At 42.3% G+C, this 15859-nt stretch overlaps 2 protein-coding genes across 3 annotated transcripts in view; both read right to left on the bottom strand.

Annotated features, from left to right (window-relative positions):
- Positions 1-5022, bottom strand: part of LOC111950065 (cdc42 effector protein 2-like) — a 140935-nt gene extending 135913 nt beyond the window's left edge. For both annotated transcript variants that reach the window (XR_011473981.1, XM_023967409.2), the window contains exon 1: positions 4431-5022. The gene's annotated coding sequence lies outside the window, so the exon portion shown is untranslated. The remainder of the gene's footprint in view (positions 1-4430) is intronic.
- Positions 5023-11872: 6850 nt separating this feature from the next.
- The window catches only part of sptbn2 (spectrin, beta, non-erythrocytic 2), a 97720-nt gene continuing 93733 nt past the window's right edge, over positions 11873-15859 (bottom strand). Inside the window, exon 38 of the mRNA XM_070434528.1 lies at positions 11873-15805. Within this exon, the coding sequence (XP_070290629.1) occupies positions 15587-15805 (219 nt within the window). The 3' untranslated portion in view covers positions 11873-15586. The remainder of the gene's footprint in view (positions 15806-15859) is intronic.

Consider the following 15859-nt stretch of genomic DNA (forward strand, 5'->3'; position numbering starts at 1 on the left):
GCGTTGATACAGGAGGGGGAAACCTCTAGCATGAAACAACCGTGACATGTAAAAACCCAGGGACCCCTTAAGCCTAATTTGATTAGCATCTTGGAAAAGGTTATTTACACTGACCAAACACACTGAGTTGAATAAGTTGAGATAAAAATAAACCCATAGTTCCGTCGTATCATTTGAGGACAGGACATAAAATAATGACTCGGTCTATTGTTGTTGGCAACGCAGCGCGGGAATAAAGGCTTTTCTAGTTTTGATGAATCCTGGAATGAATTAATCCTGATCCACTGCGGAGGAGTGGTAGGGAGATGTGTGAGGGTGTGAATAAGGGAGGACACTTTTAGTAGCATGTCTAGAGGACGAGAGAGAGGTTAACCTGGTTTAAACCTATTTAGGGAGCTTTAGTGAAGCAGGTGTGTGTRTCAGGCTGGTGTCTGATGGAGGCAGATTAAAGTGCTGCTGCTCAGTGAGGGCCTTGGCCCTGAGGACACAGGAGATAGACAGGGCCAAGGCCAAGCAGAGCAGGAGAATGAGAGAGAGGGCATGACTTGCATGCCRCTGACATTAACTCAAGCTTCTTAGGTTTTAGTTATGAGCAGCTATACAGTAGCACCACTGCGTGCACAGGAGGAGCCTGAGCATCAGTCACTCACAGAGGATTTGCTTTAACGTTTGCTGTCAGCTACTGTGCATAGATCACTCTGCAACAAAAACAAAACAACGCCTCCCCTCTGCCAGCGTACGGAACACAATAACTGACCTCAACGTGCATACAAAGTATACAATGGTAGAGTAATACTGAATTGAAGCCACAAAAGGCACCAGCGGGACAATATAATGTCACATGACGTCAGGGTTGCAGAGCGAGAGGAGCTGGTCCAACCAACTTGATCGGGGCTCTGCTGGGCATGAACAGAGTGCATTCTGGGTGGTGACAGATGCCTCTCACAATAGCACAGACACACATTGTTAACTAACACAGAGAGAGAGAGAGAGAGAGAGACAGAGAAGAGGAAAGGAAGGAGAGAGGAGGGGAGAGAGAAAGAAAGAGGGGAAAGCAGTGCCAACTGAATGACTGGTGTGTGGAGATAATGACTGACAGAGAGAAAGAGAGGGAGAGAGCAGCGCCTCATCTCCTAGCTGCGCTCTGCTCTATTTGGCCATAGTGAGGAAGCCTCTCTCAGGGGCACCATTGTGGACCCAGACTGTGTACGTGAATACTATACAACGGTCTAAAGCACACGATCAATCTAGTTAATTAAAATGAGAAGGGTAAACGAAGCATCAGGACCATTAGAATTTAATAATGTAGTAGGATACTATCTAATCACTTAAAAGGTTTGGACAAAACATTGTAATGAGATTCTAGCCTTGTCTTAGATCCTCTGTTGTGTTTGTATGGAACAGCTATACATATGCCTACCAGACTAATGAAATGCCTTTGGCTCCATAAAATCCATTTGTCAGAGTTAACAGATCACCATTATCGGAGGTCAATAGTATTTAACCCTGGTCACAGCAGGTTATAATGACTTACACATACTGCATTTAAACTTAATGTACATTTAACATGCTCAAAAACACATTCGCTCTTCCCCTTTCATATAGGCCTATTCACTCAAACACACAGCACACATTCACATTCACATTGTAAGCAGTTTCCAAGGCCTGTCCTTCCCCAAACTGGAGTGTTAAACATATTTTAAAGAATRCTTTGCCTACATAACAAAGGTACAAGATCTTGGTAGAGCCCTGGGTTTAAAGATACTGGTCACATGATATTAATTAGGTCATTTTGCTCCGGTTCTGCTGAACTGCAACCGTCTGGGGGGCAGGCTGACCATTATAAAGCCCAACCACAGATACAGCAACTGGCACAGCTAAGGTCAAAGTTAAGGGACAGCTTCCCTGAGCCATTACTTCACACACAATGGCCATCTGAGTTGTGAGAGACGCCACTTATCAAGTTGATAGGAGCCAAGGTTGTGGAGACAATCTTGTGACATGTCTTGGATATCTCCCAAAAAAAAGCAGCCAGAGTTGCTTTTTTTGTGTGTGTGTGTGTGTGTGTGGGGGGGGGGGGGGTGTGTGTAAAAAGTATGTGTCAGAAGCTGGGTCATTGTACAACATGGGTGTCAAACTCATTCTACAGAGGGCCTAGTGACTGCCTGTTTCTCTTTTCAATTAAGACCTAGACAACCAGGTGAGGGGAGTTCCTTACTAATTACTGACCTTAATTCAATCAAGTACAAGGGAGGAGCGAGAACCGGCAGACACTCGGCGCTCCGTGGAATGAGTTTGACACGTGTTATACAATATGTTGACACATACATCTTTGTTTCCTGCCATTTTATCATGCATTGTATTTTCCTCAAGTTCAGTTCCAGTTGAGAAACGTAATAATCACTTTCAAGCAGGTTCAACTATACACAGGAAAAATAAACACAGGAATCTGAAGGGTCTGTTTTGACACGCCCCTTTCATATTGTCCAAAAGTGGAGCTTCTTGAGTCTCAACTTGTTTCCTCAACACACAAGATGTGAGCTTAATCCATAAAATTACCAGGCTTTATCAGACAGTTTTAACTGCCACAGCTGAGATTGCACAACACTTGGTGAAGCGCTTGAAAAGCTTGTTCATTTGTTAGATAATGCAGGAAACATACTGTCACAACGTTTTTGGCCCAGGCTGCCATTGCGAGTTCACACAAAGAGCACTGTCAGAGGTCTAAGAAGGACATTGTTCACCCAGCACATACTGTTAACTGCAACCAAGCGCTTTTTGGAACAATGCTCACAGTGTCACCATTCAAACTGTTCTGTCACAGGAGGCCAGTGAAAGACAACAGGCCTCAACAGCTGAAGGGATAACTTCATTCTGCGTTTAAAATAATTTTACTGCTGCAGGGCGGGAGAATTGTGGTATGCTTGAAAGGAGTCAGGTGTTATGTCTTGATCACACCGAARGYGTCWYCTGGATATGTGCGCAACAAAAGTTAAACATTCACCTTCTGCCACCATTTCTGTCAAGCCGTCTACACCTACAATTTGATGCAGRTGTTCGATGTATGCACCACACAGAACGCACCGCAACGCAATGCTGCAGGGCAAACGCAGCGTTCTATTGGAAATGAATTTACTTCTGGTGTACAAAAACGTAACCACTGCCGGTGTGATGGAGGCGTTAGTGAAAAACATCTGCTTTCACGAGCCTTTCAAGGAAAGTGGAGCTGAAGGATTTTTGGATGGTAACATTTTTAGATTCCTTTCTCATGATACAAACAGAACCCTGCCGACAATTACTTAAAAAATCCTCACCTATTAAGGAGAAATTAGGGAATACTCCTCTAGCGCTCGAAAGTAGTGTGAAAGTGTGAGGTTTGGTAAACAATAGAGAAGCAGAATTTGCATAAACATATACAACTAATTGATTTGAGGRTCGTAGCACATTACCCAAAATCCACCTCTGTCCCAGGAAGAGAGAGCAAAGGGAACAGGATCGATATTCTCAATGTTTCATCACCCCAACACATTAATAATTTCCTATATTGTTAGAAATGTCCACTAATCTAGATAGAATAGAGATATGCTGCAGTATGACAAAACACACTCCCAAAAGGGTTGACTAATGGGCTAACAGAAATGTGGAATCCTCATAATAAGATACACGAGTCCCATTTGGTCAGATTCAACATTGTCACTAAAACTGAAAGTAGGCCACTTAGTTTCTTAGAAAGTAGGCCACTTAGAAATTTAAATGCGCGTTTGAGTCAGGAAAGTTTCCTCTCATGACCTCAACAAACCAATGTTGCATAAAATTACATTTTAAAAGGYACTTTACCGGTTGTCCATGCAGTTGGTCCTCTTGGCGGTAGGAATATGAGACAATATATCCACAGGAAAGTATAATTACATACAATTTTAAAAGCACTCTTAGTGCATTTAGATTTCTATCACCTGAGGCARAACCAAGTAAACATGTACACGAGCATGTATTTTTATCTTGTGCGCATGGTGTAGGTGATACAAATCGGAATGTACTACCAGTGCTTTGAAAAGTTGATGTAGCCTAGTTATACTTACCTGTTGATATATTGTATCACATTCCTACCGCCAAAAAGGGAACACCGCATTGACAACCGGTAAAATATGTTGAAATATAATTGTATTCAACATTATGGCATGTAGAGGAAACTTATCTGATTCAAACGCTAATTTTTGCCCGACATAGAATCTATGCAGTTCAACGTCTGGTTTCCAGGCAAGATGACATAACCGTCGCCCGACAGTCTTTCCGCAGTACACCTCCTATTCACCTTCTTCTATGATAATTTAGGCTACCTTTTATATAATTTCTACTGGATACATGTCGGTTTATCATAGGCGCTCTGCGCAACATTCAAGAAGGTAGAATAGATCCAAAGACCCGCTTACCTCCCAGCTTCCCGATATCCTTTATGACAGCCCTGACTTTCACCAAAAACATCTCATCTGCCCAGAGCAGGGGTCGGCTATTCAAGGTTGCGTAAATAGCCAAAAAAATCCCACTGCTTGGCGATGCGTAKGTGCCTGCATCACAAAACGTAACCACTTCACTTGATCGCGTGTTCCATAGGCTGCTATAGCGATGATGTGCAGCAGATATGGTAGAATCCGAAAGATGCGCTACACCCCTTGTCGTTCTCGTCCTCATACCGGAAACTCCGGCACTGGATTTCGCGTATTACAATTTTGAGGTATAGCTAGCCCAAAGGCGGGCAGATGGCGATATTGATCTGATATTGATGGTTTCATCTTACCGTCCAAACACATTGTATGCAGCAAGCAATACACTCCTAACCCCCGTGGACCGGTTCGTACATAAACAACTGTCCATTCRGGCTGCAAGGCCTCGATTTCCTCAATAACTAAATTTAACAGCGAGAATGCAGAAAAAAACTGAAAATGTGTACTTCCTGTATGAAACACAATTTCCCACCACCAATAACAGCTTATTCTACTAACTGGTGTTGTGCCCTGCATGCAGCCAGGGGTAAACAAGACTGCTGCAACCTGATTGGCTGAAGGCTATACCCAACATCTGGGGCTAGAATTCCTAGGTATTAGCTACTTTAGCATGGTGGTTTAAAATGGTGTTTCGTTAAAAAAGTATGCATATTTTCCCTGTTTTTTTTCTGCCTTCTAACCATTAAATCTAGGTAAGGATTAAATTGATACCTATGCAGCCTGAATGGAGAATGTTTTAGGTATGAACCGGTCCACGGGTTAACGAGTGTATTGCCAGCTGGATACAATGCGTTGGGACGGTAAAATGGAAACGACTGAATATCGATATCTGCTGGCCTTTGGGTTAAGGGATGGCGCAGGGCCCACCATGCGCATATCACCTTACCAAACGGCCGATGATTAGAAAAGCGAAAACTCTCAGAGAACAATCCCCAAAAGAGCTGTACTCCAGACAGGGTTTATACTTCTCTGTTGGATTATATGGCTACTTTGTTGCTGCAAATTCAAACACATCATATGTGCTTCCGTCACCRTTCACATGTACAAGCACAGCAGCGTGCACACTGACTAGCGGTTACACCCTGTTATTATCTATGGAACATCCCACCCCTTTCTGGCAGAGGGGACTTGGCTTTGGAGAGCTATTAATTAACACATATTTGTCCCCAGGGCCGTTTCTAGCTTTTTCTGGGACCGGTCCCTAAGAGAGATTTGGTTGGGGKGCCCCCTCACCTCGTGGGCAAAACATTTTAGTGGCACCCCTCTTGGCTGTGGAGAGAAAAATGTGCAGCTTAAAGTTAGTGATGCTAGAGGTTTTGTATAATTTCAGTCATTAGTTCTGAAAGTAGTGCTCAAGAGCCAAACAGGTCCCTGRAAATTGTGCACAATTGTGTTGGCCTACTACGTCATCCATTTCGTCATCCATTTCGTATGATATGTTGCGAATTCCAATTTGTACAATATTTTATGAATTTGTAAGTGCTTAAGATCACGGACTGCATCTTTAAYGTCCTGCAATTCTACACACTTGCCATGGGCCATACAGAAAATGTTGAGTTTTAAAGCAATTYTTCTGGAATTCTACCAATTTTTCCATGGACCAGAGAGATTTTTGCAGTTTTAAAMCTAATTTCCTGCAATTGTACACATTTTGCCATAACTTATGCCATGTTAATATGATATCTGAGTGGGAGTGAATAACACAATCAACCGGCACTCTCTAGAGATCAGGGCCCCTGGGCACGTGCCTTGTGTGCCYGGTTAGTAATGCGGCCATGAATACTACAAGGTTTACATTGCTAGGTAAGTTAGTCTAGCCAGCTATCTATAAAATGTTAACTGACATGGGCTAATCGAGTGACTGTCAGTGACTGACATAACAAGAAGATAACTGCTGATGGACTACCACATTTCAAAATKGTGTATTCTACTACCCTAACAGTAACAGTAAGTTGAGACCCCGACTGACTTACATTTTTGGGGCGTTGKGGGCCCCCTAGCAGCCGCAGGGCCCTAAGCAGCTGCTTATGTCGCTTATGCCTAGAAACGGCACTGCCTGTGCCAATCACACATGAAACCATAAAAGACTGCCATGCAACCCCCACAAAAGGCATCAGTCTATACTATGTCATTCTAAAATCTGATGTGGTCAGCAGCTAAGATGTTCCTAGAAAAGCCCGGCCTCGARCCATCCCGTTCTGAGCCAATGACCAATCATTTTGACATTCTAACAGTCTAATAGCCAACATTTCATAATCATTTGGTTGTGTTTATTAAGGTCATGGGTAACATTAGAATACACTTTTTTTTGTATTATCTTACTAGTCGTAGTARACAGGGGTATATAGTGCTGTGTGCTCATCACTTGTGGGGGCACATGGAACAGCAGTTATTCTTGTAGAAAGTTATATTTTGAAATCATCTCTTGAATTTTGAGAGTTAGGTCTGTTTGGCAAAATGGAAGTGTTTTGGAAACCTCAGAATCTGCTGATACTACATAAAAATCTAAACGTCTTACCTGCATGTGACTGTAGGAAGATTTGAAAAAGTCACTTTTTGGTGATCTGTTTCCCCTTCCTCTGTGTCAATTCCAAGCTGCCCTGGCCCATCTCTTCATACAGTTGAAGTCGGACGTTTACATACACCTTAGCCAAATACATTTAAACTCAGTTTTTCACAATTCCTGACATTTAATCCTAGCAAAATTTCCTGTCTTATGTCAGTTAGKATCACCACTTTATTTTAAGAATGTGAAATGTCAGAATAATAGTAGAGAGAATTATTTATTTATTTCATCACATTCCCAGTGGGTCAGAAGTTTACATACACTCAATTAGTATTTGGTAGCATTGCCTTTAAATTGTTTAACTTGGGTCAAACATTTCGGGTTGCCTTCCACAAGCTTCAGACAATAAGTTGGGTGAATTTTGGCCCATTCCTCCTGACAGAGCTGGTGTAACTGAGTCAGGTTTGTAATCCCCCTAGCTCGCACACGCTTTTTCAGTTCTGACAACAAATTTTCTATAGGATTGAGGTCAGGGCTTTCTAATTCAATACCTTGACTTTGTTGTCCTTAAGCCATTTTGCCACAACTTTGGAAGTATGCTTGGGGTCATTGTCCATTTGGAAGACCCATTTTTAGACCAGCTTCAACTTCCTGACTGATGTCTTGAGATGTTGCTTCAATATATCCACATCATTTTCATTCCTCATAATGCCATCTATTTTGTGAAGTGGACCAGTCCCTCCTGCAGCAAAGCACTCCCACAACATGATGCTGCCACCCCGTGCTTCACAGTTGGGATGRTGTTCTTCAGCTTGCAAGCCTCCCCCTTTTTCCTCCGAACATAACGATGGTCATTGTGGCCAAACAGTTTTATTTTTGTTTCATCTGACCAGAGGACATTTCTCCAAAAACTGACTTGCCAAAACTATAGTTTGTTCACAAGAAATTTGTGGAGTAGTAAACAAGTTTTAATGACTCCAACCTAAGTGTATGTAAACTTYCGACTTCAACTGTATATGATTTCACAATTAATATTGTCACCCAGCAGACAATTGTCAATTTAATCTAGTCTGTAGACTAACTCTATAATTATAYGTGTGAAATTTGTTTCAATAGAGTTTAGCGTGCAGTTGCGATTTGATGGGCCATCATCAGCTGTACAGTGAATGAGRGGCAGAGGGTGGAATGACATGTCCTTTTCAAACTGCTTATAATTCAAATTCTGTTTATGATATTGAAATTCTAACAACATATCCCACTGGGCACAGATGAAATGACATGGAAACAATGTTTGTGCCCAGCAAGATGTGTGTTAAATAGACTTATTTAGGGAAAGTAAAGGACAGAGGGGGGGGGGGAGGCATGACTTTAATAATTGGCAGAGATAATGCAATTCTAATACAGTCACAATGTCTGCATTGGCGCTTCTATTATTAACACAAGGTAATATCTAGTCCCACAGGCCTACAATAATCACATTTCTTTGATTATAAAGCAGCTGATTATAACAATATCTAGGCTCCCACCGGAGTAAATGAACTACCTGCTCCCTTTGAATCTCGACCCGATGTAGGCCTACAGTATGCAACCCAACGATTGGTTATGGTCATGTGAATACATCGATACAGCCAATTATAAACTTCTTTAAAACGTCTCACGGTTAGGTGCTATCAGCATGTGACGGGTAAACAAAAAATTGTCCGTGATATGAGAAAAGAAAAGTGATCAATACTCTGTACTCTTCTAGAAGGGACAGCAAACGTGGTGAACATAAGAGGCGCATAGTGCAATTACACTCATTCATTTTTTAATTATTTTAATTATTTAACCTTTATTTAACTAGGCAAGTCAGTTAAGAACAAATTCTTGTTTACAATGACGGCCTACCCCGGCCGAACCCGGCCAACACTGGGCCAATTGTGCGCCGCCCTATGGGACTCCCAATCACAACCGGATGTGATACATCCTGGATTCGAAACAGGGACTGTAGTGACTCCTCTTGCGCTGAGATGCAGTRACTTAGACCGCTGCGCCACTCGGGAGCCCTGAATGACATCTGAACTTCTACCAAAGCATGTGCAGGCCATTTTTGAAAGATTTCATAATGTGTAAAAACAAAGCTGTCCATACAATATGAGGGTAGCCTACACATGGYTTAGTTAAAGAGTCTGAGAAGAGGCCTACTAACAAGGCTGTAGAGAGGGAACAGCTCTTTTCCGGAWAAGGGCAGACTACCTATTGTATTTTCCCCTTCCTCCTTTCCATACAGCTCTAAATACAGCCCAGATGTTAGGAATGTTCACCAATCTGTGTTCAAGAGGTAGCCTGAGCTTCAGTCCTCTCAGGATCTATCTTTTCAGTCCCTTTCCCACCATGTCCTTCAGTTTGTTAAGCCGAAAAAAGACAAGTGCACTTTCAGCACCACTGTCTTCAGACTGTGCTCAGGCCCCCAACCCAGTCCTTGCCTTTCTGTCATGCATAATGCACGAGGGCTTAAGAAAAAGAGTCTTGCAACACATGCCCACAGCTTTTTGCTTCCTAGAGATAAAGTATAAGTGATTAAGGACCCAATTCAACCCAAGTTATTCACTAGGTTTCTGGTAAATCAAAAACACATTTTATATCACTGCAAGAATGCATAAATCTATTTATACTCAAGAAAACAATGTTTTCAGTGTGAGATGATAATAAAAAATGTAAAAACGAACTGCTTAAATCACATATGCTTTGTCAAAGCACTCAAGGAACATTATGTATGATTCACTTAATGAACTTGGCTACCAGTTTGATTGAATAGGATCCTGAGTTCAAAACCAGGCCAGAGTGGACGCATTCCCATCGTCAACATTTCACRAAGGTATGAAAAACAAGAGTTAGACAACTTACTCAACTTATTCCTTTTTTTAGCTCCGTTAGACAAAATGTCTCATGTTTTCTTTTGTAATCAGGTTCAAGTTTTTAAATGTTGATATTAGGCTGATCAGTAGGCTAACATGCCAAAGACAWTTTTCTTGGGAGCGCTGAATGCTTCGAAAGCACTGTGACCTCCTTGTCTTTTCTCTAGGAGCTTTAACGGTCGCTGGGTAACAGGCTATTGATAGGTTTATAAAGTGGGGAGCTAAATGAAGGGGGGCTGTGCTCTTTTAAATGTCCCTCAATATATTGTAGCTAGTTTCCAAGGCACTTGATTATTTGAGGTCGTTATGGCCATTGACACGTCTTTAACAGAAAGAATGAAGATGGAAAAGCGACCGTTACTATTTAGATTAGYTTATATCATGCCCGTAAGCTCTTACAACACACCATGTACACGCCGTTAAGCCTCCTCTTTGCATTAGAGTTATGAAGCAGAGAATGAGGAGGTCTTCATTTGCTTACTCAAAATAGAAATCGTCCAATTAATTAACACTGGTCTATTGGTAGAGTTAAAGAAGATATCAACTGAGCAAGCTGACATCTTATACAGACCCCTACTACTACTGTAACTATGATCAAACAAACTCAGCTCCTGCTCTTCCCCACAAACACCTGCAGTAGGACGTTTCTATTGGAGGTTTTTGTGGAGRAGACCGCGAAGAGCAACAGTTCAGCTGATAAAGACCTCTAACCTGGGACTCTGACGTCCATTGAAAATGATCTGAGTGCTCCAGACACYACTACAAGAGTACACGGAGCAGGGWATGTGCAGCCAAGTTAAAGAAAATCAAGAGTAATAAGTACTTAAAAAAAATTTTTTTTTTACAGAGCTGTTTGTTCCAGTCCAGCCAACGTAAAACAGGATATATCCCAAATCCCTTTCCTCCCTCTGCTGTCTGCGTCATACGCTTAAAGGATATGACTATTTTTCCAGGTCTGCACCTTAAAAGCACACAGACAACTTTGGTTTTACCAAAGTCCAATCAGAAGAAATACATGGTGAGCTAAAAAAGTATTGGGACAGTGACCCATTTTATTTGTATTTTTTTTTTATACAGTAGACAGTTGGCTTTCTACTCCAGTACTTTGGATTTGAAATGATACAATGACCAGGAGGTTAAAGTGTAGAATGTCAGATTTAATTTGAGGTGAACTGTTTACAAATTACCACACTTTTTGTACATAGACCCCCTCATTTTAGGGGACCAAAAGTATTGGAACAAATTCAGTTATATGTGTATTAAAGTACTAAAAAGTTAAGAATTTGGTCCCATATTCAAAGCAAACAATGACTACATCAAGCTTGTGACTTGATGCATTTGCTGTTTGTTTTGGTTGTTTCAGATAATTCTGTGGCCAAAAGAAATTAAAGGTAAATAATGTAGTGTCATTTTGTAGCGACTTCTATTGTAAATAAGAATATCATGTTTCTAAACACTTCTACATTAATGTGGATGCTGCCATGAATATGGATAATCCTGAACGAAATCGTGAATAATGATGAGTGATAAAGTTAGATGCACAAATATCATACCCCCACCAAAAATGCTAACCTCCCGTTATGTATTGAGAGGTTAGCATGTCTTGTGGGTATGATATTTGTGCTGAAGTACAGAGCCACAACAACAAMAAAATAGGTCACTGTCCCAATACTTTGAGCTTGTATATAGCACAGAATGCACACCCAATCAAAAATAACTGCTATTTCGGTTACAGAAGTTGTCAGCCTCACCTGGGCACTATGCATCTCCACACAGACCCTGTCCACCCCTTTCCACACAGGCTGGTCACGGAAGAGCTCAGGGACTAKAACTCCACGAACACAATTGTATAGAATACATTCGCTTTTTACACGTGGATAACTTTTGAGAAATCTACTACCATCAAAACACAGTGATGATCACCGACAACAAAATGACAGAAATAAGAAATAACACCACAGCTGTACTTCGTTGTTTTCTTTTAAACCATGTTTTATTATTCCTAATATGAAGATACAAGTCAACAAACATTATTTTCAATCTGTAATGAAAATGCTCCACTGCACACTGACATCTTGTGGAAGGGTCTGGTATTACAGACACATACCTGAAAAATGGACAGCAGTTCTAGTTAAAGTAATAAGTAACAGGAGTAACAGTAGTAGTAATAACAGTAGCAATAATAATAAATCATAGCAGTGGTATTAACTCGGAATTAGTTAAGTCACAGAAGAAGGAAYTTAGATTCTTCAAAGAAATTCGAAATGAGAGTGGGTGAACAGGCTTATCAAACGCTGCAGAACAGATCAGACCACTGGATGAGAAAGTACAAGAACCCCGCGAGACAGCACATCTGCTGTCTAACTCTAGAAAAAGGAAGCTCAAATTTGCCATCAGTCCTCTGGTTAATTTATACTGCATTTCGTTTCCTCTTCAAATAAGAGACCACGATAACTTTTTAGTTGTTCCACTTTAACTTTTAAAACCCCCCAAAACCCTCTCTCAACACCCTCAATAATACAATCCTTTTCTGGTCAAAGCTCACCAGTAACACACGGAGACTGAACAACAACCCAAGTCTGGAACCAACTCACAACCAGCTCCACATATTTCTGCTTGGCTGGAAGGCCAGAGTCATTCTACCTTTGTATATCAGAGTGTGTGTGTGTGTGTGTGTGTGTGAGAGAGCGAGACAGACAGGGAGAGGAGAGAAAGGTAGTGTGTATGTTTGTAAAGTATGTGAAATAGTGGCTCCAAGTAACATGTCCTTTTGCATCACATGACCAATTTGGCCAACTCACCTTCTGAGCCATAAACATTCATAAGAAGTTATACTAGAACATACAGCGCTAGACTCATCTTCAGAGACCTCAAATGGGCCTGGGGAACCTGCTCGTGTCTTCAACTGGGTCACTGTGGGAGCAGTGCGCCCAGTAGAGGGCTACACAAGCTACTTGTTGAAGTGCTGTGGCCGATCCAGCACTGGCTGCCCTGGTAGTAGTTTGTCACAGTGAATATTGACAGAGCAAGGCTCACTCCGTTCTACTCGGAGCATCGCTGACCTTTTTCATTTGTTGCCTCATTGAACAGGTCAGAGGGCTTTGAACTGTGATTAAGGAGCCAGAGGTTCAGCTCAGTGCATTCGGCTGAGACCAATAGCTCAGGCTCACAGCTGGGATACAAATCAAGGCAGACAAAGCAGTCAACTGCATATTCTACAGCCTCAGGTATTATGGGTCAACTCTTACTTATTTACCCCAAATCACACCAACTGTATTGGACTGAAAGGCCAATAGTTCAATAGTCTTGCCTGTTGGAAAGCKGCACATTTCTGACACTTAGCCAGCCACCTGTTCTTTCCATCTCTGGTTTAGGGTGAGCCATCGGTCATACAATAACCTAACAGGGCTTTGATACGCCACACCCTCACCCCAGATAAGCCTATCATTGAGTAACAGACCATTGCCCGCAAGAATTGAGGCTCCAGGATTCTGCCATGTTTAGAGCCGTCTTATACAGGAAAAACTTCCACTCGTCTCAGACAAGGAAATAAAATCACTCACTGTGCCAGGACTCCCTATCTACGTATCAAAGTCATCTTTACTGTCATTTAATATCATTTAACCATTTTCTTYTTGCCCATTTGTGAATTCTTTCCAAACTGCTAATGATACACCTGTGCATTCCTGTGTAATACTCCACCCTCCACAGCATGGGCTTCATGGTATCATGCCATACAACGCTTACGGGGAAATCTCATGTACCTAGAAAATCTAACTAGGTGAGAATTGGAGACAACAATGAGACACATACAGGTACAATCCTACAYGAGGTCATGCCACACACGGAGGAGCTCAAAGCTCTCCGGCAAAACACCTTAAGTCTATTCTCTCTATCGTTTACCATCAAGTGAGGAAAGCGATCCATGGTTACGCCTCTTCCAATCCAACCGAGCTTTGCCTGCATTTCACTTCCTTCAATCGCTGTTGCGGCTGGGCCTGTCTCCATGTGCCCTACGGTACCTGGGTACAGAATCCATAGACGTACGCCGCGTCAACGCCAAGGGGCACATTCGGAGATTTGTTACGTGAGYGAAAAAGCTCCCTTTGTGATTAAGCGCTATTCAAGGAACGACTGGGCTAATAAAGGGYTCTTAAGTCTGTGGGCTGCAGTAAGGCTCAGTACTCGTCCTCTCCCTCGTCCAGCACATCACCTTCTGATCCTCTACTCTCATCATCCCCCCTCAGCGCCCCGACCCTAACCCACCTGTAATGACCCCCCATGCCACATGGATGTGCTTCTGCTTACAATCCTCTCTAGTGTTTGGCACTGGCAGTGTTAACGTGCCCCTCTGCCATCACATACCAAAACAACAGACAGGAGGTGGTGAGGGAAGAGTGAAACGGAAGTCTTGAAACCATCTAGGAGGAACGTTTAATTCATTCATTAGCATATTGTCATCTACATTTTAAGAATACTTCTAGAAAGCCATCCCAACAACTTATTTAAGTGAGTGTTTATCTGTGTGTGTGTGTGTGTGTGTTTACCTGTGTGTGAAGTCAGAAAAGCAGCATCCAACTGGACACGTCTGATTTAGAACAGAAACGTGCAAAACCCACAGCACCACAACTCTCACTAGAAAACTAAACCTCTCTGCTTCAAAAAGAAACAAGGAAACTCACAATCAAAGGAGAAATAATCCCGCAGAAGAACAAAATCAAACAGGTACAATTCCAAGTTAAAATAAAACCACCACACAAATATATCTATCATTCTGCACTGGTGAAAATCACTTAACYGCACACTGCTAAAATTTACTGAGCTTTCTTAAAAAGAAAAAACCCACCTCAAACTGAAAACGATACAAACAGAAACGAGACCAACGTGGTCCCGTGAATTAAACCAAATTGTTGTTTCGCAACATGACTCAATACATCCACTGACATACTCTTTAAATAACTTCCTTTTTATCCCCCTCAAGCTTGCAACAGCAAAAAGATAAATTATAATTATAATAACAACAATAATTATTGGTAACGTTAATAACGCCAACGTCCCAAAAATGATGTGGTCCTTYCCAAGGAGGGGGGGAGAGAGAGACTGGGAGAGGGGACGTGAGGGGACAGCACCCTCTACCGTGGTCCATGGGCTCTCTTTTATTGGTAAAACAGCATTAGAGCATATTACCCATCTAAAAACTGGTTGAGGAAGAACTAATTTTAAAACAGAATCCAATGTGGGTGAATGGAAGAGAATTGACTCTTAGGGGCCTCATAGCCTCTTGGCTCTGCCAATGCTAACCACCCCTGCCTCTCATCTCCCCACAAACACCTTGGTTCCCCCCAGCGATGAGGTCAAAGAGTTCTTATTAGTGTGACTGATCAACAAACCCAGCTTCTTGTCTGAAAATGCCATTGACGCTATAGACAATGGCTTACATTGGTAGGATGAATCTAATGTGAGAAAGGGAAAGAGCGATAGAGGGAAAGAGAAGACAAATGGAAAAAGAGAGGGAGAAAGARCAAGCTCTGTGTGTGCCACATAGTTGTTGACAAACTCCTCAGGACCAAGGCTGAGAGCGATGCGTTTATGCCACAAGACTGTTTTCCTTTCTGCCCGTTTCAGTTTGGTGGAATTTCGACAAATATCATTTTCCTTGATGTTGTTATTCTCCAGACGTTTTATTTCTTCTTGCCAAAGAAGCTGAACCTCTTTTCGCGGTCCTTCTCCTTGCCCTCCTTGTTGCGCATGGTGACCCCKGCAGCSTCYGCTGAGCTAGGGGAGATGGGGGGCATAGTCATGGCTCGGCTCAGGACCCTGGGGCCTCCGGGGGAGCGGTCTCCTGACCCCCCTGCTGGGATGGAGCTATGAATGGAGTGGATCCACGAGGCCATCTCCGGCTGGGACAGACAAACGCAGGGTTAGTCCTCAGGAGGAGGAAAACACCAGAGGAG

The sequence above is a fragment of the Salvelinus sp. IW2-2015 genome, linkage group LG23, assembly GCF_002910315.2.
Source record: "Salvelinus sp. IW2-2015 linkage group LG23, ASM291031v2, whole genome shotgun sequence".
Classification (NCBI taxonomy): Eukaryota; Metazoa; Chordata; class Actinopteri; order Salmoniformes; family Salmonidae; genus Salvelinus; species Salvelinus sp. IW2-2015.